General features: G+C 37.7%; 1 protein-coding gene across 5 annotated transcripts in view; it reads right to left on the bottom strand.

The window, feature by feature from the left end:
- Nucleotides 1-24,335, bottom strand: part of LOC127417136 (rho family-interacting cell polarization regulator 1-like) — an 88,556-nt gene that overhangs the window by 33,341 nt on the left and 30,880 nt on the right. For 4 of the 5 annotated variants that reach the window (XM_051656845.1, XM_051656844.1, XM_051656841.1 and 1 more), the window contains one exon: nucleotides 349-472. In XM_051656845.1, coding sequence (XP_051512805.1) covers nucleotides 349-446 — 98 coding nt within the window. In that variant the 5' untranslated portion in view covers nucleotides 447-472. Of the gene's footprint in view, nucleotides 1-348; nucleotides 473-18,746; nucleotides 18,917-24,335 lie in introns of those variants that run through there. The other variant, XM_051656843.1, reaches the window with a different exon arrangement.

The following is a 24,335-nucleotide window of genomic DNA, read 5'->3' as shown; positions in this document are numbered from 1 at the left end:
TAATTGAACAGAATGCAAATCTAGAGATAAGTTTTTGAAAGTTGGATTTTTTTAACTTGACAAACTGTCTTAATGCAATGCTCTTAAAAAATGCGAGTTGCAACAGGACAGCTGAAGACGTCTGTCCGCAAGTGTATGGCTGTAGTGGTGGTGTTTCAAAGGGGATCCTTTTAAAGACATCCTTTCCAAGAGTGTTTTACTATACAAACAGTCTAACAGCTAAAGCATAGCATGATGTCCGCACACTAATTGAAGAACCATCAAAATGGAAAAAATAAATAAATAAATAAAACATAACAAAATGACAAACTACTTGTTGGTCGACCATCCTGACCCATGTAAACTGACCTGTAGGACTTATCGTAGGAGTTGACTCCGGCGAAGGACTGGCTCCTAGTGATGGATCTGGCGACGACCCTGCGCGAGGGGCGCACAGAGAGGGACATGGTGGACACAGCTTTGGAGGGACTCCCTGCAGAGAAACAGAGATAACAGATAAGGTCAAACACATGCGTAAAACAGGTGCACAGGCATAACTGTTGCACAGGAATAAAATTCAGTCAACAAAGGACATTATTTTTTTAATTAAAGCCATTTTCCTGATTTTATTTTGCATCTGAAATTTAATTGTTCAAGAATTAGGCAATAAAATCTCATTATAAGCATTTGGTTGAGTGCACCTCAGGCCCTGAATGAATCAGTGGAATGTTTAATTTATTTAACAGGATATTTTTGATTGCGGTTCTCTAAGGGCAAACTCTCTTTACTGAGATAGTCCCTGAGATAAAATCATTTTAGACGTAAATTACTGTATTTCCAGGAAACTCCATCGAACACAATAGATTTGTTTACATAATGATTATTTGGAATATTCTTGATTCATCAGAGTTTCTTCTCTCAAATTTCTTGTGTATCTATTGTGTATCTCAAGAACAAGAATATAAAGCTATACAACTAAAATGAGGAAAGCAAGTATCTTCTTGCTTGCAACCGAAACTACAAAAACTAGCCTGGTTTCACCCAAAACTAGTCATATAGACTCACGCATGCATGAGGTAACCCAAAACTAGGTTTGTTTCAGCAGTTCTTCATTGAATGCCTAGCTAGATCCACAATGGGGAAAAAATAATAACCCATCAGCCAAAAGACTTTCAAAACCTCTCAGTAAATCTGTCCCTCTTAAACATGTAATGGCATATAGCAATTTTTACTTCCGTAACGTGACGAGAAAAAAGAATGTAGGGCGGGACTTTATTTTATCCATTGGGAACTGATTGGATTGTAAAAATGGGGCATTCCATACCAGAATGAATGGTTAGAAGGGAGGAGTTGAAAAATAAGTCATTTTAGAGGCGGAGCAATTGCGAATGAAGCAAAAAAAATTCACTGTAATCTTTCATCGAAAAATTATGTTGTTATTGAATGAATGCTACTGAATGCAAAACATTTTGATGAAAGATTACGAAGACAAAACATTTTTTTCAATAACTTTTAACGCTTTACTGGCAAATGCTTTCATGTGTTTGATTGGTTCCTGTACTTTGCTGTCCGACTAGTTAAAATTGGTATAGCAACTGTAAACGGACAAGTGGCAATCAGGAATACTGTCCTAGGCCCTGTAAAAAGGGGGGCCCAATAAAGTTTTCAATGGTATAGCCTACTCTTTGGATCCAGGGATGGGATGATGGGATATGATGGGAGTCACACAGTCACACTGGAAAATCACCCCCGCACAATGACGGAAACTAATAGAAAGAGCGAAAGAGAAAGTAATCATGCCTTTCCAGCCCTGATAAACAGCCTCTAGATTAGCCCTTAGTGGAGTTCCATGTATATAATCAGTGAGGTCTCTTATCATTGACCCCGTTATGGCCTATCAGACATCACAGCCTCAAAAACACTCTGCCGACATGACGTGGGAGGACAGAGCAGTCAAGACTACACTTAACACCACACACCAATCATTGAGGATTTTAGCCAAGACAGGAACCAAATGCACCATTTCAGACCACGCAGACAATGATCCAGAAAAGTGACAGCAAAGATACTAGAGCAGGACGGCCCTCTGTATTGTTGAATATGGCCCGTCGGACAAGACTGAGGATTGATTTTATTTCTTTGAAAAAGGGATTGTGTAAAGATTGCATTCAGTTTATTATGTTATTACAACTATTGACCAGAAGAGGTTGCTTGTTCTTAGCAGAACTGCTGATCACTCTAGGATTCTAGCATGCAACATCTTACACTTGCTCATCATTTATAAGGCAAATTGAGCTAAATTTTACCTCAGCTTGTCAGTGACATAGTGCATGCTATTGTTAATGTACGCAGGTGGAACCCATGTCTTTTGTTTGCCTGGATACGAAATCTGTCATTAAAGATTTCGATTTGATTCGCAAATACACCATTGATCAAGTGATCAAAGAGGCGTACAGTATGAGAGATACATACACCAGAGCTGCTCTCCTCACAGATGTAAAGGGTAAATAAAATACAAGGGTAAAAGTCATCAAAAGTTTTTACGAAATCCATGACAGTGCGGGATTCACCAAAGACATCTAATGCTGTTTCGCTCATGCTTGTGAAAAATGAAAAAGTTGTTATAAGAGGGAGAAACTTTGAAGAAATGCGCGATTGAGATGCCTGACTGATTGTTGAAAAGTCTTGCGAATAGAGAGAATGTTCTCTGACGCACGGGACTGTTCGGTCCATGCGTGTATGTTGTGGTGCTGAAATGTTTTGTATTAATGCACTGAAATGTTATGTTCATGTAACCAGTATTGTTATTGATGATAATATTTAGATTTGAACTAATACCTATAAGCTGTTTTATGAGGTGGGGTTGAAAATGTTGTCTGTTCATTTGTGTGTTTTAGCACCCGAACGATATATCGGCCAATATGAGCCTTTCACCGATATATCGGTATCTGCGTATATTTTACCGATATGCGCCAATATGAAAACTTTTTTTCAGAACATATAATGCAGAAAACAATGCTTTAGAATTGGTGTCATAGCGTAGTTTGTCCAGCAGTGCGCGCTCCGACTCCACTGTTTACAGAGCTGACTCTGAGTGACGGTGGCTCTGCAGATAGGGCGGAGTCAAGCGGTGTATCGGTAAGTTAACTAGTTTGTGAAATACATACTGGAAAGTTAATAAACAATGACCCCATCATTTTCCCTTTTCAATATAACTAATATAACATTAACCTTGTCCCTGACAACCATGTCAGTCTTGTCTGTTTGCTGTTAGCCAGCTATAGTTTGTCAGTGCAGTCAGTAATGTAGTAGATTGAAAGGTAAACATCAGAGCATCTTTTTGCAGCTCAGCAGACAACAGTGCGGTAGTGGACTGTGTGTGGTGAGTGTTGATTTCATGCTATGTTGTTACGTAGTTGGTGAGACACAATGCTGGAAAATAAAATAAACAATGTACTTATTTTACTCTCCATGACAACGAGCTTATAGCTAACTAGCTAATCATGTAGCTACTTTCAGTATCTATGTTTCCATCCAAAGATTTTTTGCGAAAATTTTTTAGCGCATCAAAATAAAGCTGATGGAAATGCAAATTATCACTAACATTTCACAAGTGTTGACATAATATTTTTCCGTTTAACTCTAACGCATAAACTGTATGTGGATACTTCAAATGTCGCGAAAAACTGGTTTGGAAACACATTTTGTCGAGAAAATTGGAATTACCGCAAAAATGTAGTGTCACATGACAGAATTTACCTCAATCGTTAGCCTGTGTTAATCATGACGACAAGGTATACATCCATAAAAGCCAATTTATTGTACGTGATTATGGATTGATCTGAACGGCATAAAGATCCAGTCACTGCAAACATGACACTTCCAGGAGTGCCAACACAAATATCAATATGCACGGAGAACAAATGAGTGGCCACTCTTTGCGATTAATTTAATTGCGGTAGCCATCCATTTATTTATTAAAGTTGCTTTTACACACCATTCAAAATAATAGACGGCAGTCAAGGAATTAGCCCACAATACAAAAAAAACGTATCATTTCTGTGCACAAAGATGTTTTAAACTGAAAATAAATACACAATACTAGAAGAAAAGCTTCAGTGTGCTTTTTTGGAACGCTAACATATAACCCAATTCTAATAAATTATTGTTTAGCTCTTGAAAAAATGCTGGCAAAATTCCCAGTATTAAATTAAATAAATTACCAAACAAAAAGAATATATATTTTTAGACCTATATATGCCTTTTCTTTACACAAACTTAAATTAGCCGTACCCTGTTCTGTAGACGAATAAAGTCGGCTGAATGACATTTTCTACACTTCAAGACTTTAAACTATCAGAACTATTTGTCCAATGCGGAGTTCACTTTCAGAAAATGAGCTTTTGAACCTTTTAAAACTTTTAAATATTTTAAATCTAACCCTCTTTACCTCGGATCGCATTTGCTGAGCTTCTTCAGAAAATGTAAATTGCATTATGATGCTAAAATTACTTTTAGATGATAATCAAGTTCAGTTGGTCGTTAAAAGTTGTGGGACAAATATACAGGACATAATTCAGTTGAGATGGCGACGCTTTAGATTAGATGATTGTTCAAAATAGCCTATTGAATATCAGGAATGTATCATATGTAAACACTGATATTACACCGCATCAGTTTTTCTTTAATAGCTGTGCACACAGCATACACATGGATGGATGGTCCTTATACTAAGACCGAAATTTCCCCATTACTTAGGTTGCCAGCTTGAACAGGGCCATGACGATTCGCTTTCAGGTCCGAACCGGTGGCAATCTGTGATAAGCGCAACATCAGGACCAATATTACAGTCCTATCAGAAGGGCAACTGCTCCCTTTTGATTGCAATTCCTCCTCTTCTGATTTCATTTATTTGTGAAATTAACAGTTAGCTGGTTAATTTAGTCTCAATACTCTCACCATTTTACCAAAACGTCGGAGGAAAAAAATTAGGGACATCTGGGAGGCGAATTAGCGATAAACACACATTTCTGTATGGAAACGGCTTAAGGGCAGATTTCTTTTGCGATAAACCAAAACTTATGCGACAAAGTGTTTTTTTTAGGCATGACGTCATCACGCACACCATTTTTATCGATAAAGGCCATTTGAATGGAAACAGGCAAAAGACGGCAAATTTCGCAATTTTTTTTTTATGCATTTTCACTTTGTCGATAACAAAATAGCGCGAAAAGTGGATGGAAACTAGGCTATTGTTGTCAGTTGAGTGGAAGCTAATGAGTAAACATGTATTCACCAAACTGTTTTGTTTAGGATTCACAGTTTGGTACCCCCTTCAACCGAACAATTCCAGTCGTGTCATTTATAAAATGTCATAGTTAAAAGTCTGGTTTTCCACCGTTGAAAGTTTCCCCTGAACTTGTATAGCAGAATACGGTGCAACACCACTGCTTATCTGTTTATCTCTTGACTGCTTATCTGTTTATCTTGTATTTTTATATTCAGCATTTGACTGATACTAAACCATAATACTGATGTTTATTTAGCTATTTATTTTATTTTTATTTATTCTTTATTTTAAATGGTCAGCATTTGACTGATACTAAACAGTACTGATGTTTATTTAGCTATTTATTTTATTTGTATTTATTCTTTATTTAAATGGTCAGCATTTGACTGATACTAAACAGTACTGATGTTTATTTAGCTATTTATTGTATTTTTATTTATTCTTTATTTTCTCAGTGTTCATTTCTAGAATTTGTTGACAATGTATAATAATGTCAAATATTCTTTGATAAAAATATTTAAGAAAGCCTTCTGAGTACATTTGCATTGTGATATCAGTGCAAAATCGGTGAGAAATCCACATAGAAATGTCTGTTTTCATTCCAGCTCAAAAATGAAATATATCAGCCACCATATCGGTAATAGGTGAATTTTCCCTCTCTAAAATCAGTATCGGTCGGGCTCTAGTGTGTTTGTCTGTTGCAAATGTAGACAATGCAAATAAGATACATTTTCTTGAAAATGTAAGTCTGAAGTATATTGCTTGTCAGTTGAACATGAATTTGTACATGTGAACGGCATTAGTAAATGTTTTAGTAAAAACGCAAGTTACAAAATAATTATATTAGTTTTTGTAAATATTGTTAAATAAAAATGGTAATATAGGTAACAAAATCTTTAAAAGAACATTGCATTAGTTGTGCATAGATTACCCACAATAATGAGGAAATTGAGTAAAGGGGTGAACATTGTTAGAGTGCGGATTTGTAATCCGGCCCCTTGGTAGAATGGAGAAAAAATGTTGGCCCTCACCCCCTTGAAAGTTGCCCATCCCTGTACTAGAGTAAACCAACAGAACCAAGTCAGAACAGAGATATACCTGTCTAGATTAACAAAAATAGCCCACTAATGCAAACAAATGAAAGTCGTGTTTATCGCCGTCAACCTGATGAAGTTATCAGTGTAACGAAAAGTTAGCAGCATGTTCCATGAATAATCCTGCGGAAAAGACCAGCATGTGCTGTTCCAGACTGGTTAATGCTGGTTTGTTGCTGGTCTAGCAGGTGGAGCAGCATTGCCATGTTGTTCACCAATAAATGCTGGTCAACCAGCTTCATCAGAAAGACCATGCTGGTTGATCAGAATTTTTATGGGTGAACAACTTACTGATGAAGGGAGTTCTGCGGGTTAAAGGGATAGTTACCCAAAAATGAAAATTCTCTTATCATTTACTCACCCTCATGCCATCCTAGCTGTGTATGACTTTCTTTCTTCAGCAGAACATAAACAAAGATTTTTAGAAGAATATTTCAGCTCTGTAGGTCCATGCAATGCAAGTGAATGGTGATCAGACCTTTGTAGCTCCACAAAATTGCAAAAAGGAAACATAGAAGTAATCCATCAGACTCCAATGGTTAAATCCATATCTTCAGAAGCAATATAATAGGTGTGGGAGAGAAACAGATCAAAATTGAAGTCCTTTTTTACTCTAAATCTACACTTTCACATCTGAAAGTGAAAGATAATTGTAGATTTACAGTAAAAAGGACTTAAATATTGTTCTGTTTCTCACCCACACATATTATATAGCTTCAGAAGATATGGATTTAAACACTGGAGTCATATGGATTCCTTCTATGATTCCTTTGTGATTTTTAGAGCTACAAAAGTCTGATCACCAATCAGTTGCATTGTATGGACCTACAGAGCTGAGATATTTTATAGTTTGTGTTCTGCAGAAGAAAGAAAGTCATACCTATCTGGGATGGCATGAGGGTGAGTAAATGAAGAGAGAATTTTCATTTTGGGGTGAAATTTCCCTTTAAGTTAGTTAAAAATGACTGTTTATTTAGCAAAAACCTCAATGCCTTCAGTAAGACTTACGGTATGTGTACATGTACATAAGGTATTATGTAAGTGCTGAAAATGCTTACAATTATATCAACATTCACCATGGCTCCGCTAAAGCAGGTTGGATGCAACTAGTTTCATTTTAAATTGAATTAAAATTTCATCTTTACCAGATAAAAGAGAGGGGAGGGTGAAACGGGCTTTATCAAAAGCTGCTTTAAAGTCACATCAGCTAATTATGCTAAGGTGGAAATAAGAAGTGTGAGCCAGCATATTTTGGTCTATGAAATCATTTTAGCAGTGACACGTCAGCACAAGAGTGTTTTAGTCTTCATTATGGTCCTAACTGTGACGGTTAGCGCTTCAGTGTTTTGGTCAACAAAAATGGGCAGATCCTTAGTTACAGCGATGCATCATCGCATTGAGGAAGCTAGAGTTTATTTAAAACCTGAAGAAGAGGACAAAGGAAACAACCCAGGCTTCACTTCAACACCACACACTTCTACAGAGCATCAGCTTGGCATATTTCAAGTCATTGTGCACTAATGAATCCCCTGAAGTCCACCTGTGATTCTCTGCACTGGCCAAAGTATTTCAGCTATGTACGATTTATTCAGAGGCTACCAGAGTTGCTGAAGGAAGAATTCCTTGCTCTGTGACCAGCAAGAGAGTGTCACGGCTGGCATACAGAGAGGGACAGTTTCTGCCTTCCAGTCATAGACCTCTATAGAGACGCAAGGCTCCAGGTTGTCTAACTGGGAAAAATGAATTAAAGTATGGTGCAGGATTTGAGAAGAGCTCTAATGGCTTTTGTTCTTGCAGCTAATCCTCTGGAAATGTGAGCATTCCACACCCTAGTTTTTATGATATATTTTTTTTCTTTGAATGAAGTTAAATGGTTTATGAAGTAAATAATTAACTCAACTAAGAAACCAAATTTAAAAAATTGGCTTCTGAGCAAAGGAAGGACAAAAACATTTTAAAAGCATTTTAATTATTCAAGATTTTCTTGTTTGTTTGTGAGGTGATCAGTGAGGAAAGTAAACTAAGTCAGAACTGTTGATGCTGATGATAAAAATAAAAACCTTTGTGCTAACACGAACCAAGCATGGAGGAGGGGAAACAGTTCTGTGGAGTGGAATTTCTTCATTTCCCACAGGATATTCCACTGTCTGACAGAGAAAAGACAGAGAACTAACAACTGCAGCTAACCATTGGTAGAGATACCCTTATCACTGTCTTTTGCTGATATAACACAATCCATTTCCATTGCTTGGAGAATCACAAACAATATGGCTAGGTAAAGAAAATATATGTATGAATTTTGAATTAAACTGTGTTTTAAATGACCTTCATCGTCCCTATATCATCAGCCATTTCTAGCCAACTATGACAGAATGTAATTTGCTCAAAGATGAAATGTGCCAATTATGCACCACTAGCATCACCAAACAGAACTGCACAAAAATTATCCTTTTCAAACAGGTTTCCTGAACGTTACACCATCTTTCACTGGCCGAACACCAAGAGCTTTCCAAACAGATAGTCCCGCCCCAAACTCACAACATTGGTTGAGTTGATGTTGTTGTGTCAGGCCACGAAAACAAACAAAGCAATGGTTTGATAACACCATGGAGTGCCACAGGGTATATCGGTCTACAAATTGTCTCTACATATTAAACTGGGATAGGGAAAAGTATTTGAACATAGAAAAAATTACACACTTCAACTTTAAAGTTTAGTTTGCAACAAACTCCATTTCAAATCAACAGCATAAGAACGAATCTTGGCGAAACTTATAAAATAATACAAACACGAAACAAAAATGCACACACACCTTCTGGTGGGCCTCTTTTCTCCTGTGTGTCAGCAGGTAAACAAGGCAAGCGACACATTCTGCCTATACTTCATCATGGCTTTTGTGAGAACCAAACCTCTATTATATTCCCTTTATACACTGGAATCTTCTACAGAGAACAAATAAACATCAAAGCCCAATCCTTTAGACAATTGTTGCTTTGTGCTGGGTTCCCACCTGTCCAGCAGGCCGAAAGCCACCACTTATGGCATATTTGGACACTCCAGCCGTATGTAAACTGCTTTCATGATAATCAAAGGTGGTCAGGCTCTGGGCTTCTAAAGTCTGTGGATCAGAATGACTACATTGTTATGGCGGCCTGGCCTCGCTCCAGGACTATTCCAGAACAACAAAGCACCTGGGGGCCTCCCCACCCCCATCCAGAACAAACCAACTGGAATCCAACATAAACACCCTCACACACTCCCTCAAACCAACCCAAATTATTGTGATGATTTACCAGGCTCTGTTTCACAAATCCACACTTTACTATGAAGCTCTATACTTGACACAGTTAACCTTTTTCATCTACTCCAGTGTTTCTTAACAGGTGGGTCACAACAGTGTCAAAATTTGCCCCAGAATAGCAGATTTTAGGGGCACAAATGTTAACTTGGCATGTTATTTAGAGTTGGTTAAAACAAAACCAATCAAAAAACACCTCATATTAGCAACACTGTCCACAATACCTAAGATATAATATTATGAAATGTCAAATGTTTGATAACAGTTTTTAAATATTTGCCAATGCCATTTTACATTTCTGGGGCATATTGGTCACTTTTTGTGGTTTTATCATGTTTTTAACTTTTAAATTGTCTATAGTTGGTATAGCAAAACAGGCTTTGGTGTAAACTGATCTGTGATGTAATAATATGGCTTATACTAATACAATATTTATTAAATGCAGATTTGCTCAATGCATTACTCTGTTACATAAGATTCTAAGCTAAACTGGTAAATATTATTCATTTATGCATTTACAAAAATGTAAATGTAAATCATTTTGCATTTTGTTGGGTCTAGCAGTTCATTGTAACATTACTGAAGTATTAATTGACATTTCCGTTTACATTTTTTACAATAAAATGTTTTGATACTGTGTACAGGGTCTCTGCTTGATGTCCAATGTAGAATCTCAGTTGTGAAGCAAAACCAGATGAGAATCACTGATCTACAAATAATGAGTGTTTGAGGTGAGCACCTGTAAAATAAAAGCAAGCTTTCCAGTGCTTTCACACCAACAGTCCATGATGATAGCACTTCTATTACGTTGGAGCCAGTAGCCCCTCTCTCGCATATACACCAATCAGCCACAACATTAAAACCACCTGCCTAATATTGTGTAGGTCCCCCTTGTGCTGCCAAAACAGTGCCAACCTGCATCTCAGAATAACATTGAGATGCAAAAAGTTAGTGCCAGACAGGCTGGTTTGAGTATTTCTGTAACTGCTGATCTCCTGGGATTTTCACGCACAACATTCTCTAGAATTTACTCCGAATGGCGCCAAAAACAAAAAGCATCCAGTGAGGGGCAGTTCTGCGGACGGAAATGCCTTGTTGATGAGAGAGGTCAACAGAGAATGACCAGACTGGTTCGAACTGACAAAGTCTACGGTACCTCAGATGACCACTCTGTACAGTTGTGGTGAGAAGAATGGCGCTAGTTGGCGCTGTTTTGGCAGCACGAGGGGGACCAACGCAATATTAGGCAGGTGGTTTTAATGTTGTGGCTGATCAGTGTACTCACCAGCCACTTTATTAGGTACACCATCTACTATTCATGCAATTATCTAATCAGCCAATCATGTGGCAGCAGTATAATGTTTAAAATCATGCAGATATGGGTCAGGAGCTTCAGTTAATGTTCACATCAACCATCAGAATGGGGAAAAAAATGTGATCTCCGTGATTTAGACTGTGGCATGTTTGGTGGTACCATACTGGCTGGTTTGAGTATTTCTGTAACTGCTGATCTCCTGGGATTTTCACATGCAACAGTCTCTAGAGCAGCAGTCACTAATTAGCGGACCGCAGTCCAGGTCTGGACCTCGGCTTGGTTCCATCCGGTCTGCGAGACATCTTGGCATTTGCTGCCCCATCTCACCGTTTATATACTTCAAGTGATCAGCTCGACAAAACAACAGAGCTGTGTACAAGGCAAGCGCTTGGGTGCAGATAGCACTGATCTTTCAGCGCTGTATCCTCAAATACTTTTCTCTTTTTTCAGAACACACTTAATTTATCCACAGGTTTCCTGAGCAACCACTGGGCGGCGCCATGATGATTCTAATTGCCTGTTTTCTATTTCTGGTCTCGAGACTCCAAGAAAAATCTGCCAAAACAAGCGATCCAGTGGAGAACAACAGCCATTTACGTGTTACTTGGAGTAAAAATGAATTTCAGGCTCAACTTGTGCAGGTGAAGCATTGTCTATATATATATATAAAAAAAAATAAAATAAAAAAAAAATGTTCTCAACATGAAGTACCGGCATGTTTTTTTGACCATTTTTACAAATGTAATACCTTAAACATAACATTTCCCGCTAAGAATTTATGCCGATGCAAGTGAAAACACTGGAGACTGGAAATTGAAAACAGTCGAAACGTGGAACACTTCCACGTTCAGGAAAAAGGTGGATGCCCATTCGCGCTGCGCACAGAGTTGCAGACGTGGTTATTTTAATGACAGTAGACCATAGTGGAGAAATACACTGAGCAGCAATATAGATGAATACTGGCAGCTTTCGTTAAACACTGCAGAATACGAGAATGAAGCGAAGTGAATTCAACTTCATGTGTCAAAAATTAATCAGACTGTTCAGCTAAACCAGATTTGTGACAGGACAATGTGCTTCCAGAGCACCTTTAAAATAGAAAGTTTTTTCTGTCAAAAATTTGCTTTATTAATCAGCGTGTTTCGAGCCTTTCGCAAACAGATTATTTTTGTGAAAATGAATCAAAGATCATCTCTCGCATAAATGGCAAGGAAAAACAACCAAAAATGTGATTTTACTAGTAGCATTGTGGAGTTTCCATTATTTGATAGTCTGACCATTTATAGGCCTACCTAACTTTAGCTAACAGTATTTTTAAGTTTCACTACTGTGCTGTACATTGTTGTTGTTAGATTTTCATTTTAAGGAAAATATAAAAATGGTCCATTCAGACTTTTACATTTTCAAAATGAACCCCCAAACGATATATTTCCTTAATAGTCACAAGGCCTCCTATGCCCCTTGAGTATCTAAAAATATTCAAAACAAAAATACTGGACTGTTGTCATTCAGCTTCAAAATGAACAGTTGATTTTATCTTTTAATATTTATAACAAAGTGCTCTCGATTGATGAACTCAATATTTTAATCTTTTGGTAGAAGATCCCCCAAACCCCACTACTTTGGCTTTGTCTCTGGAGCCCCAATGTCATAATCCTTGCCCAGCTTTAAGAGACTGTTTTGACTTTGATTATTTTTTTCTTCTTTTACAAAGTACTATTACTGCCAACTTGGAAATATACAATTAGGCCTACTATTTAAAAAAATGAGCACTCCCTGTGTCATTTCATAGCTATACTAACTACTAACACCATGTAAGTTATTGTCCAAACATTTGCTGGGAAGGAAATCTAGAGACCGGACCTCTTGGAACTTTAATTGAATACCCCTGCTCTAGAGTATAGAGAATGGTGTGAAAAACAAAAAAACAGCCAAGTGGCAGTTCTGTGGACGAAAATACCTTGTTGATGAGATAGATCAATGGAGAATGGCCAGACTGGTTCAAGCTGACAAAGGCTACAGTAACTCAGATAACCCCTCTGTACATTGTAGTGAGCAAAGTAGCATCTCAGAATGCACAACATGTTGAACCTTGAGGTGGATGGGCTACAACAGCCGAAGACCATGTTGGGTTCCACTTCTGTCAGTCAAGAACAGAAAACTGAGACTGCAGTGGGCCTACCATTTGTGTACCTCAGCAGTAATCCAGATTTGTCACACCAGGCAATGTTTTTCGAATCATCTACTGTCCAATTTTGGTGAGCCTGTGCCCACTGCATCAGTAGTGGTACCCGGAGGGGTCTTCTGCTGCTTTAGCCCATCCGCCTCAATGGTTGCCATGTTGTATGTTCAGAAATGCTTTTCTGCATAGCACTGTTGTAATGCATGTTTATTTGGGCTACTGTCACCTTCCTGTCAGCTTGAACCAGTCTGACCATTCTCCTCTGACCTCTGTCATTAACCAGCCATTTTCGCCCACAGAACTGCCGCCCGCTGGATGTTTTTTGTTTTTCGCACCATTCTCTTTACACTCTAGAGACTGTCGTGCATGAAAATGCCAGGAGATCAGCAGTTACAAAAATACTCAAACCAGCCCGTCTGGCACCAACAATCATGTCACGGTCTAAATCACTGAGATCACATTTTTCACCATTCTGATGGTTGATGTGAACATCAACTGAAGCTCCTGACCCATATCTGCATGATTTTATACATTACACTGCTGCCACATGATTAGCTGATTAGATAATCGCATGGCTGATTGTTGGTGCCAGATGGGCTGGTTTGAGTATTTCTCTAACTGCTGATCTCCTGGGATTTTCACGCACAACAGTCTCTAGAATTTACTCCGAATGGCACAGAAAGGCTGTTCCATATTGTATGTCGCATCTAAGCGCGTTCAGTGGGAGACACAGATATAAACACGCAGACAGGGCGCAAAAGTGAAAGCCGCCGGGGCAGCGTGCACGTTGATGAAAGAACTGCCCGCATAAACTTCACGTGCATTTATCTGATCTAAAGTTTCTAGTTTACCGTGTGGCGCTCTGTTCTGTTACGTTTTCATTCCATGTGGTCCTGTGTTGCTCCACAATTTTATTTTCATTTTAGTTATACGCGGTTTGTGTTGTTCGTTATATGTTGTTTTAATATTGGTTTCACGAATGCTAAAATATGTAATCATCCGTGTGACTGTGTGTACCGTACCGAAGCCCCTGTATCCATTCAGTTCAGTGTGGATACATGTACTGTTGCAGCCCTAATATATACAGTGCTGTGAAAAAGTATTTGCTGATTTCTTCTGTTTTTGTGTATATCTCATACTAAATTGTTTCAAAAATTCTAACAAAATCTAACATAAAACAAAGGCAATCTGAGTCAACACAAATACAGTTTTTAAATTATAATGTTATTTAATGAAGCAAAAAAGTTATCCAATACCCACTGGGCCTGTGTGAAAAAGTATTTGCCCCTTAGTTACTAAATCCACAAATCTATGAAACTGCATTCATAATGGGGTTCAGCTGGACTAGACACACACAGGCCTGATTACTGCCAGCCCTGTTCAATCAAATCAACACCTAAATAGAGCTTTTTCAGCAGCATGAAGTTAACTAAAAGGTCTCACCCAGTAGCACACTATGCCAAGGTCGAAAGAAATTCTAGAAATGATGAGGAAAAAGGTGATTAAAATACATCAGTATGGGAAGGGTTACAAAGCTATTTTAAAGGCTCTGAGACCCCAAAGAACCACAGTGAGAGCCATTATCTCCAAATGGGGAAAACTTGGCACAGTAGTGAACCTTCCAAAATTCCTCCATGAGCACAGCGACGACTCAACCAGGAAGTCACAAAAAAGTCAAGGACAACATCCAAGGAACTGCAGGTCTCTCTCGCATCAATAAAGGTCACTGTTCATGACTCCACTATCAGAAAGACACTGGCCAAAAATGGCCTCCATGGAAGAGTGGCGAGGCAAAAATCACTGCTAACCCAGATGAACATTAAGGCTCGTCTGAATTTTGCCAAAACAGTCGATGAGTCGAAAGTGGAACTGTTTGGAAGACAGAGGTCTCGTTACATCTGGCGTAAATCAAACACTGAATTCCGCAATACAGTAGGTATTACGGTCAAGCGTGGTGGTGGTAGTGTGATGGTGTGAGGATGCTTTGCTGCTTCAGGGCCAGAATGACTTTAAATAATTGACGGAAACATGAATTCTGCTCTCTACCAGAAAATCCTAAAGGAGAACATCCAGCCAGCAGTCCTTTGAAACTCAAGCACAACTGCATTATGCAGCAAGAAAATGATCCAAAGCATAGGAGTAAGTCCACCTCTGAATGGCTCAAAAGAAGCAAAATTAAAGTGTTGGAGTGGCCTAGTCAATGTCCTAACTTGAACCCGATTGAGATACTGTGGCAGAACCTTAAATAGGCAGTTCATGCTCGAAAACCCTCCAATGCGCCTGAACTAAAGCAGCTCTGCAAAGAAGATTGGGCCAAAATTCCACCAGAGCGTTGTGAAAGACTGATCTTCAGTTATTGAGTGCATTTGGTTGCAGTTGTTGCTGTTAAAGGTGGCACAACCAACTATTATGTTTAAAGGGGCAGTTAGTTTTTCACATGGGTGATTTAGGTGTTGGATAACTTTTTTGCTTCAATAAAAAAATTATATATATTTGAAAATTGTATTTTGTTTACTCAGATTGCCTTTTTTATGTTACATCTCGTTTTATGGAAAACAATTTAGTATGAATATTACACAAATATATAAGAAATCAGGACACAACACTTATACTTTCTTCCCTGGGCCAAATGAGTAGACTATATAGGATCTTTGTGGGCCTGTCCTAGTCACAGAGCCCTGAAAAGTTATTGGTAAATGCTGATGAAAACATCCAAATATCAGCTGATTTTTCAGCATAGCAGATAGGCTATATTGGTTTATCAGCAGTAATTAGTTTAGGCTAAACATTGTCTATAAAATATCATAATGAAAGGCTGCTGTGCAAACCTTTCAATAGCAGGATGTGACCAACAAGCACAGTGAGAGTTAATAATAGTCATGTGACTTTTTGAAATCTCTTAGCACTTAACATTCGCCCCACATGGTGTATCCTTCCTTTCATTCTCTGAGCCAAGGCCTGAAACAAGAAACTCACTCTGTTTACCCTTTCCTCCACTCCAACAGCAAATCTTATTTGGATTATATCAAGTTAAGAGATACCATTAATTACCTGTATATACTTAAAAGTTTACTTGTACTTAAAGTTTTTCTGCGTTCTGGATCACCAAGCCAATGTCATAGCCTTTCAAAGTATACTTTTCTGACCGTGAATGAATACGAACACGTTTGACACATGCCCACTAGGGCTGGGCGATATGGCTTCAGAAATTATATCTCGATATTTTTCAGCAAATTGATGATATTCGTTATGTATCTCGATAATTACGTTTTTGCTCTGAAATAGCATGTTTTTTTTTTTGTTTTTTTTTTAAATCAGAGGAGCCATCATTTCATCTAAACAGCCACTGTAGCCATGTAGAATTAATATTTCAAAGGCATTAAATAAAAATCTATTTAAAAATGATGAAGGCATGTTTCCAACAGTTTTTCACTAAATTAACTAAATTAAGAGTAAAATGAAAATAATTTTCATTGATTTGCACATTTATACTTGTATTTAACATACAATCATATATGGAAGCTTAATAAAAAATCTTATTTACCATCATATTTTATTTTGGGGGGGGGGGGGGGGACTTTCCCCCCCCTCAATTTGGAATGCCCAATTCCCAATGCGCTTTTTAAGTCCTCGTGGTCGCGTAGTGACCCACCAAGAACAAACCACATTATAGCGACCACGAGGAGGTTACCCCATGCGACTCTACCCTCCCTAGCAACCGGGCCAATTTGGTTGAGTAGGAGACCTGGCTGGAGTCACTCAGCACACCCTGGGATTCGAACTGGTGAACTAGCCAACTCCAGGGGTGATAGCCAGCGTCTTTTACCACTGAGCTACCCAAAGGCTCCTTCATATATTTTTACTAAACATTTTTCTTTGTGAATGAACAAGGTTTGGAAACCAGATGAATACTGTATAGTACTAAATTATTACTGTGGAACCCAGTCAAATTATTATTTTCAGGATAATATTTGTTAAAGATAAATTAATATATTTCTGTCTTATTTACTACACCCTAAACTGGGGTTTGCAGTAGTGTTTATTTCACCTTCACCAGGAGCTTTTATTATGAAACGGAAAGTACAATGTTTGTTTGACAGTTACAAGTTTCAAATCTTGTGAACTGCTGTCAAACTCTCCTTTTTTTAATAAATTTATACCGGTTACTAATGTTTGGAATTGCACAAATGCTTGAACCGGCAGTACTTCACAATGCAGGTGAACTGCGCAAAAAACACTAGCCCATGAGCCCCCATGCCACAGCGCGTGCACACAGATCAGTGGTCGCCGGTTCATTCTGAAGTGCACACAGACCATATTTATCTGTCTTTAATCGCAGCCTTTGGCAGTTAAATAATCAACATATGATCATATCTCCATTTTTATGTTATTTTGATTAAATATACAGCCCTGAAGGATTGTGAAATGAGTCAACTGATGCACTCTATGAAACTTAATGACCAAATAAAAGGCTCATTAAAATCATTGCGATATTCACAATATTGTTGAATTTTATATCCTCAGCCAAATCATTGTGATTATATCGTGGGTATTCGATGTATCGCCCAGCCCTAATGCCCACTACAATTGATTTGTGATACTCTTTTAGTAAAGTCAATGGCCAGCGCATGCGCCGACAGTGCGCACAGACGATAACCACGTCTGCGGATCGAGATAACCTGGGCAGCACGCAGTCAGGCTGCGTGGACTGTGCTGATGACGAAACTTAAGTCATGCATACTGTGAGCTGAGCCATCAGCAATGTGGACAACCGAAGTATACTCATGCCTTTAAGTAAACCAGAGGTAAAGCCCAGGGGGGATCAGCTAAACTTACTGACCTCCCTGTGTTTGTTCTAGATGACCCTGAGGTGCCAGGCTGAACCAGAGCCCAAAGTAAACAAACTTCTAAGTGTCTACTCTCTCTCTCCTATCACCAACACAGAAACTTAACATGAGGGCCCATGGGACATCTCTCCCAGGAGGGTGGACCTTAATGTTTCCACCAAAAGACAGAAACATCTGTACAGAAACGGTATTGGACAATGACAAAACCAACAAAACCACTGTCATTCCCCTCCTAGTGAGAAAACATACAACACTCCTAGCGTGAGGAACTGTATCATATATCTTTTTAGTATACGTTCCAGCAATAGTGAGACCAAGTCTCTATATCAAAATTTCTTACCGTACTACTGTGTAGCATTTAAACGTAGCGTTTTGAGGAGTACTGTCTCATTGCAAGCAACTTTTCCAACACTATCTCTTGTAGTGTACTTAGGCTATGATTGTCAATGGCCTTGGTGAGCAACAACAAAATTAAGCCAAGCCAATGTTGATGATATTTAACTTAGAGCAAGAAAGATAGCAAGGAAAACTTTTGTATGCTGTTCTACAATAAAAAAAATAAGTTTGATTGAACATCTTATCACTTCAAAACACACCTACCACAGTACACCCAAACCTGTCAGTCTCAAAATCATTCAGATCTTGCCTGAAGAAAACTTTACTATATTGGATGGTCAATACAAAGATCATATCTCTGAAAGTGTCTGACACTCTAACAAAAGTTTAAGAGTAACGTAGTACCTCCATATCCACTGTACATGTTTGGCAGTGTTGTCTTCTGATATCTCAAGAATAAAACAAGAAGTGCTCCTCAGGTTTTTCAGAGACTCTTTAAAGCAAATGGCTAGTAGAAAGAAAAATCACAGTTCCAGCTATGGTGGCCTTCTCTGAGCCCTCATCTTCTAATTGTACTCTCACAGCACTGGCAGAAAGAGAAGCTGCCAGGAAATGGTAAGGCCATCACCCACCCAGCCCCCTCCACCCACTCCTTCTGTTTCCCGTTTGCTTCCCTGTCTGACATCACTCTCTTCCTGCCTCTCCCTTTTCCAGCATTGGGTCTGTGCTTTGTTTCTTAATGATAAACACACTCTAGACTCATTTCAGAAGTTTCAAGCTATCCAACAGTTGATAATGAATATGATGCCATCAGTAGCTACATTTACATGCTGCCTCATAATGCGATTACAATGCGATTAAGGCAATACTGCGATTAAACTGTTGCTCATGTAAACAGAATATTGCGATTGTGATATTGTGATTAAGCTAATAATCAGAGTAATGATAACTGCAGTAAGATATGTGGAGAACTCCTATTTTAATCACTTTATACTGGCATGTAAATTCTTTAAATCGCATTTCTTTCACTCTGACCAAAGTGCGTCTGTGCCAGTGCTGCAGATGGATGATGTTACACTCAAGAACAGGTCAGAAAACATCACGAAACAAAAGCAAATCTTTCAAATGAGTTTGTCCTTGCAGGCGGAACACAACAACATCCAGCACGTGTACTCCGATTTAAACAAGTGATTCTTATGAAATGATTCTTTTTAGTGTATCAAAACAGATGGCGCATCCAGTGTAGTCGAAAATGACTCTTATTAACCGGTCTTTTAAAAAATTGTTCAAGAAGACTCACAAACTGACTGACTAATTTTCCTTATGCCAAGCTGTATTTAAAGATACATATTTGCAACAAGATTTTTTTTTTTTTGTAATATTATTTTATAAAAAAAGCATTAAAACATCATTTCTCAGCGAATAATCAGAGTATTGGCAAGTAGCATGTAAACTGGATTGAAGAGGCTTGCCCAAATCATGTAAACATATTAATCTAATTATTCCTTATACACTGATTATTGCAATAATCTGAGTATTGGTGTACATGTAAATGTAGCCATTGTCTTTTACTTAATGTGGCTCTGAATATGAAGACATGATATAAATAGCACAAAACAAGGAACTTGAAAAGTGGCGCAAGACATTTCAAAAGCTAGATCACTATTTCATGCCTGACATAGCTTTAGGGGTGCCGTTATTAGGGATGTACACGAGTAGTGTTTTCTTGTTATCAATTTCAATAGCACAGCTATAGCTACAGCAAAAAAATGCTAATATGGTAACGTGCTATTAAATACAATCATTTAGCCTACTTAAAGTTAAATTAAATGTAAATAATAAATAAAAATGCATGTTTCCTTGAAGTGTTTCTCAATTACGTATGCATTGCTTAAATGTTTTTAAGTAGGGCCTAAATGAAATCTGTTTTATTTCATTTTTTTTTTGTTTTGTCTCCAATTGTTCCTGGCAGGCTACTCAGCCTTACAGGCTCCATATATGGTTAGGATTAGGGTGGGGGTGAGTTTAGGGCATCTGCTGCCTGCCAGGAACAAACCCATGCACCTATATGGGCTGAGCAGTGCATGCTTTTCATTACACACGACACTTGTCCTGGGCAAAATAAACATGGGAGCGGATTTACTGTATGGAGAATGAAGACTTCACTTGCTAGCGGCCAAACAGGCGTGAGAGATACGGGCAAGCTGCCATACTGTATCTCTTTGCATCTCCCCAAAAAAAGCTTACTGATTTTCATTTGAACCGCTTTCAAAAGCGAAACCGCCTGAGTGAGACCCAGCGTGTATACGATACAGACTAACAGACATGGTCGTTCAGAAAGCTGCAGCTAGGTATACTTGTAGAGACTGAATGGCAGCAAGAGAAAATAATAGTTTTGAGATTTTAAACTTCAGCAAATTAAACTTCAGCATTTAATATGTTTCTAACTGTATGTTTCTAATAATGCATTGGCAACGTCTACTTACGTTTCGCTTAACAATAAAGTTTGATATTATTTGAATCTGCCCGCATTTGAACATATTATTAAAAATTAATAAAATGCCAAAGGATTTTTGCATGTCCACTGATTTTATAGCATGTATACATATACTTAGATCCAAGATTAATACCTGTAAAAATGTGTCTAATTAGTGTCTAAAATGTGTCTAACAGTACATACATAAATAATTAAAATAAACAATGACTAACCAATTTCTTGCAAGTTCGAGACAAAGCATCAAGTAAATATATTTGATGATATTTTTAATGTTTGTTGTAATATACCATGTACCATGATTTATCGTGATTAATCGCAATTAATCACAGAAACCTGTGCAATTAATTAAAAAAAGGGTATCGATTCACAGCCCTAATATTGCTTAGTTAATGTTATTAATCATTACTTATTACCATTATTAATATTACCACAGTGAATATTACATTTTACTACACAGTTGTAATACATTTCTGTTCCAATTTCTTCAAATTCAGGCGTCTAGCTTTTATTTTGAATCTTGCTTTTATTTTGATGTGTGGTTTTGATAAAAGCTTCACTGATAAAAGCTCCTGATAAACAGTTCGGTACATGGCCCAGTGTGATCGTTAGAGTGCAAATGCTGTGATTTAATTATATCGTTTACATGTACTGCACACTTCACAGTGGATTAGTGCTCTGCTTTGTCATCTCACACAACACAAATGATTCTCAATGTCTGTGGAGTTTCCAGTGCCTGACACTGGCAAGTTCACGTAAGAACTGATGTAATACAAAAAATACAGAAGCACAGTGTTGTTTACAATAGAGGAGGAGGAATGTTATACAGAAGCTGAATTGGTTTTGCTATAGATTTGTATTTGTATTTTTTTCTTTTTCAAGATGATGCTTTCATGTGCTTTTCCTGGATGCCTCAACCTACTGAAAAATGTTAGATTACATCCACGGGTATCATCACAAGAGAAAAGTCTAACTTTCACAGATTCCCTAACAATGATCCTGAGCGACTGAAGCATATGGCTGCTCACTGACTCAATACACCCATTGAGTCACTCAAAATATTAAGGGTGTGCAGGGAACATTTTTCCCCTGCTGATTTCTATGAAGGTAAATCTGTTGCAAAACTTACAATAAACATTTGCATTTGTAAGCTGAAATGTACACTCACAGCCCCGGTGTGAAAACTTGTAAAATAAAAATCTGAAGTTGAATGTTACAATCTGCACTCACAGACAATATTCAAAAACCTGTGTTTTGAATTTGTAAAATGACATTCATATAAATACAACAACAGACACAAACTTGTATTACAGAATTACTTTGGTACTTAATTCACTTCAGCAGTACAACCACAAACTGGAAGTTACAACCTCTCAAATCTGCCACTGCAACTTCAAATCTTCCTGCCTTGACTTTTGCAACAACTTTAGCAAAAAACCTGTAGCAAAACTCACTTGTGCACTTGTAAATCCAGAAGCGAGAGAGCACAGGCAGCCTACCCATCACAAGAGCTGGAACAACTGATGCCAGACCAATCAAAACGGATCATAGAACTTACTAGATGGCTATCTACTTTCAGTGCAAGTTATAATAAATCTATTTTTCCGCTGCGTCTGAAATAGAGTTATAGAAATGTACATTTTCTGGTGTGTTTAGTATTCGCTGAATTCCCATATTTAGATGTCAATATGTGATTTAAATTAAAGTGAACATAATTGTAATCTCAAATAATCATGATTAAAACAATTCATCGCAGTCAGGCAATCATATATCTTGATAAGTTCTAAATTATCTCATTCTTAAGGCGTCAAGGTGTACTTTCTTCTGCTTGATTTTAAGGATTGATTAGCATGGATGGGCTGATAAAACAGTTTAAACAGACCTTTAACAAGAACTAAGAAATGAAATACTGTCATGTAGAGTTTTATTCTGAATGGATAAATATATGAACGGACTCATTTCAAAGAAGAATGCACACTGTGTACACTATTATCTTTATTTCACAAGTGGGTTTCTTACAATAATTACAGTAGCATTACAATTAATCTAAGCAAGTACTGTTTGACTTCTTTTAGATTTTTTTAACCTTGCTAATTTCCAACAATGCAATATCAGTTACAGCATCGAAGCAGATATATAAGGGAAATTATTAACATAATAATAATAAAATAATAAAAGGCATGATTTTTAATGTTCTATAGATTGTCAGCAAGCGTGATTAACACAGTCACCCATTCATGTGAAAATGAAGAGAATTTTGTGGAAAGAATAACACAAGTTGTTGTGAGTTTACACTTCCGTCCAAGCACTTAATCAACAACATGATACCAGACTTTGTTCAGTTTAAACATTTTAATAAAAAAACTAAATAATACAGAATATAAATATATGTCTGAAAATTACTGAAATACAGCAGAACGCTGCAATCTGACAATTTAAGGATTTGCCAGCTGTCTCTGTTGTCATCAATAATTCATCGTATTTTATCTGGAAGAAAAAAAATCTTGGAACAGTTCTCTAGTAATTTAGATTTTTACTTCACTCATACCTATTGGTACCTAGCCGATACCTAACCTCTATTTCATGTTTTCATGGAAATATGGAACTTTTGGCATATGACAGCTGGCTGGACTGTCGCATCCTATGTAGTTTTACCGAATGCAAATATCCTGCAGAAACATTTCTTCAGAGAATTCACTCACTGCCATCCTTAGACATTACATGTCCGGTCTGTCGGCTCAGAATTCTGAATTCAGCATTAAAGTAATCCATATGACTCCGGTGGGTTAATCCATGTCTTCTGAAGCAATATGATAGGTGTGGGTGGGAAACAAATCAATATTTAAGTCTCCACTTTCACATTCTTGTTTTGATTTTGGCAAGTTGCAATCTTTGTGCATATCGCTACCTACTGATCAGGGAAGAGAATATATATTAAAAAAGGACTTAAATATTGATCTGTTTCTCACCCACACCTATTATATGGTTTCAGAATATATGGATTAAGCCACTGGAGTCATATGGATTACTTTTATGCTGCCTTTGGACACATAAACACTACAAAGTGTCAGGAGTGACAACCGCTTTTAAATACAGGAGTGAATCCCCTATATTTTCATTCTATGCGTGTATGGAATACAGAACTGACTCCCGCAACTGAGATGATTGACAAGTGATAACCATAGCAATGCTTCAGTGTCTTGTGCCTGTGAACGAGAAACATGAATGACACCAGTTTAACACATTTTGAGCAAAGATATTGTCCATCACAGAAGTATGATCGTCCGACAATGTTTCGTGGCATGATAAGACAGCAACAGGCTTCTATATGGGCACTAAAAACCTATACATTGCACAAAAATATCTCTTATTACCGTTCTTGCTCGTGTAACGTCTCGGACTCTCTGGATTGCAGCAGCCACTTCTTGAGTGTGTCGTTGCTTTCAGCCAATGACAAAAATAGAAAAACACATTTCTGGTGCTGTTTTGTGATTGGTTGG

This window comes from Myxocyprinus asiaticus, chromosome 26 (assembly GCF_019703515.2).
Source record: "Myxocyprinus asiaticus isolate MX2 ecotype Aquarium Trade chromosome 26, UBuf_Myxa_2, whole genome shotgun sequence".
NCBI lineage: Eukaryota > Metazoa > Chordata > Actinopteri > Cypriniformes > Catostomidae > Myxocyprinus > Myxocyprinus asiaticus.
This window is presented reverse-complemented; position numbering and strand designations above follow the sequence as displayed.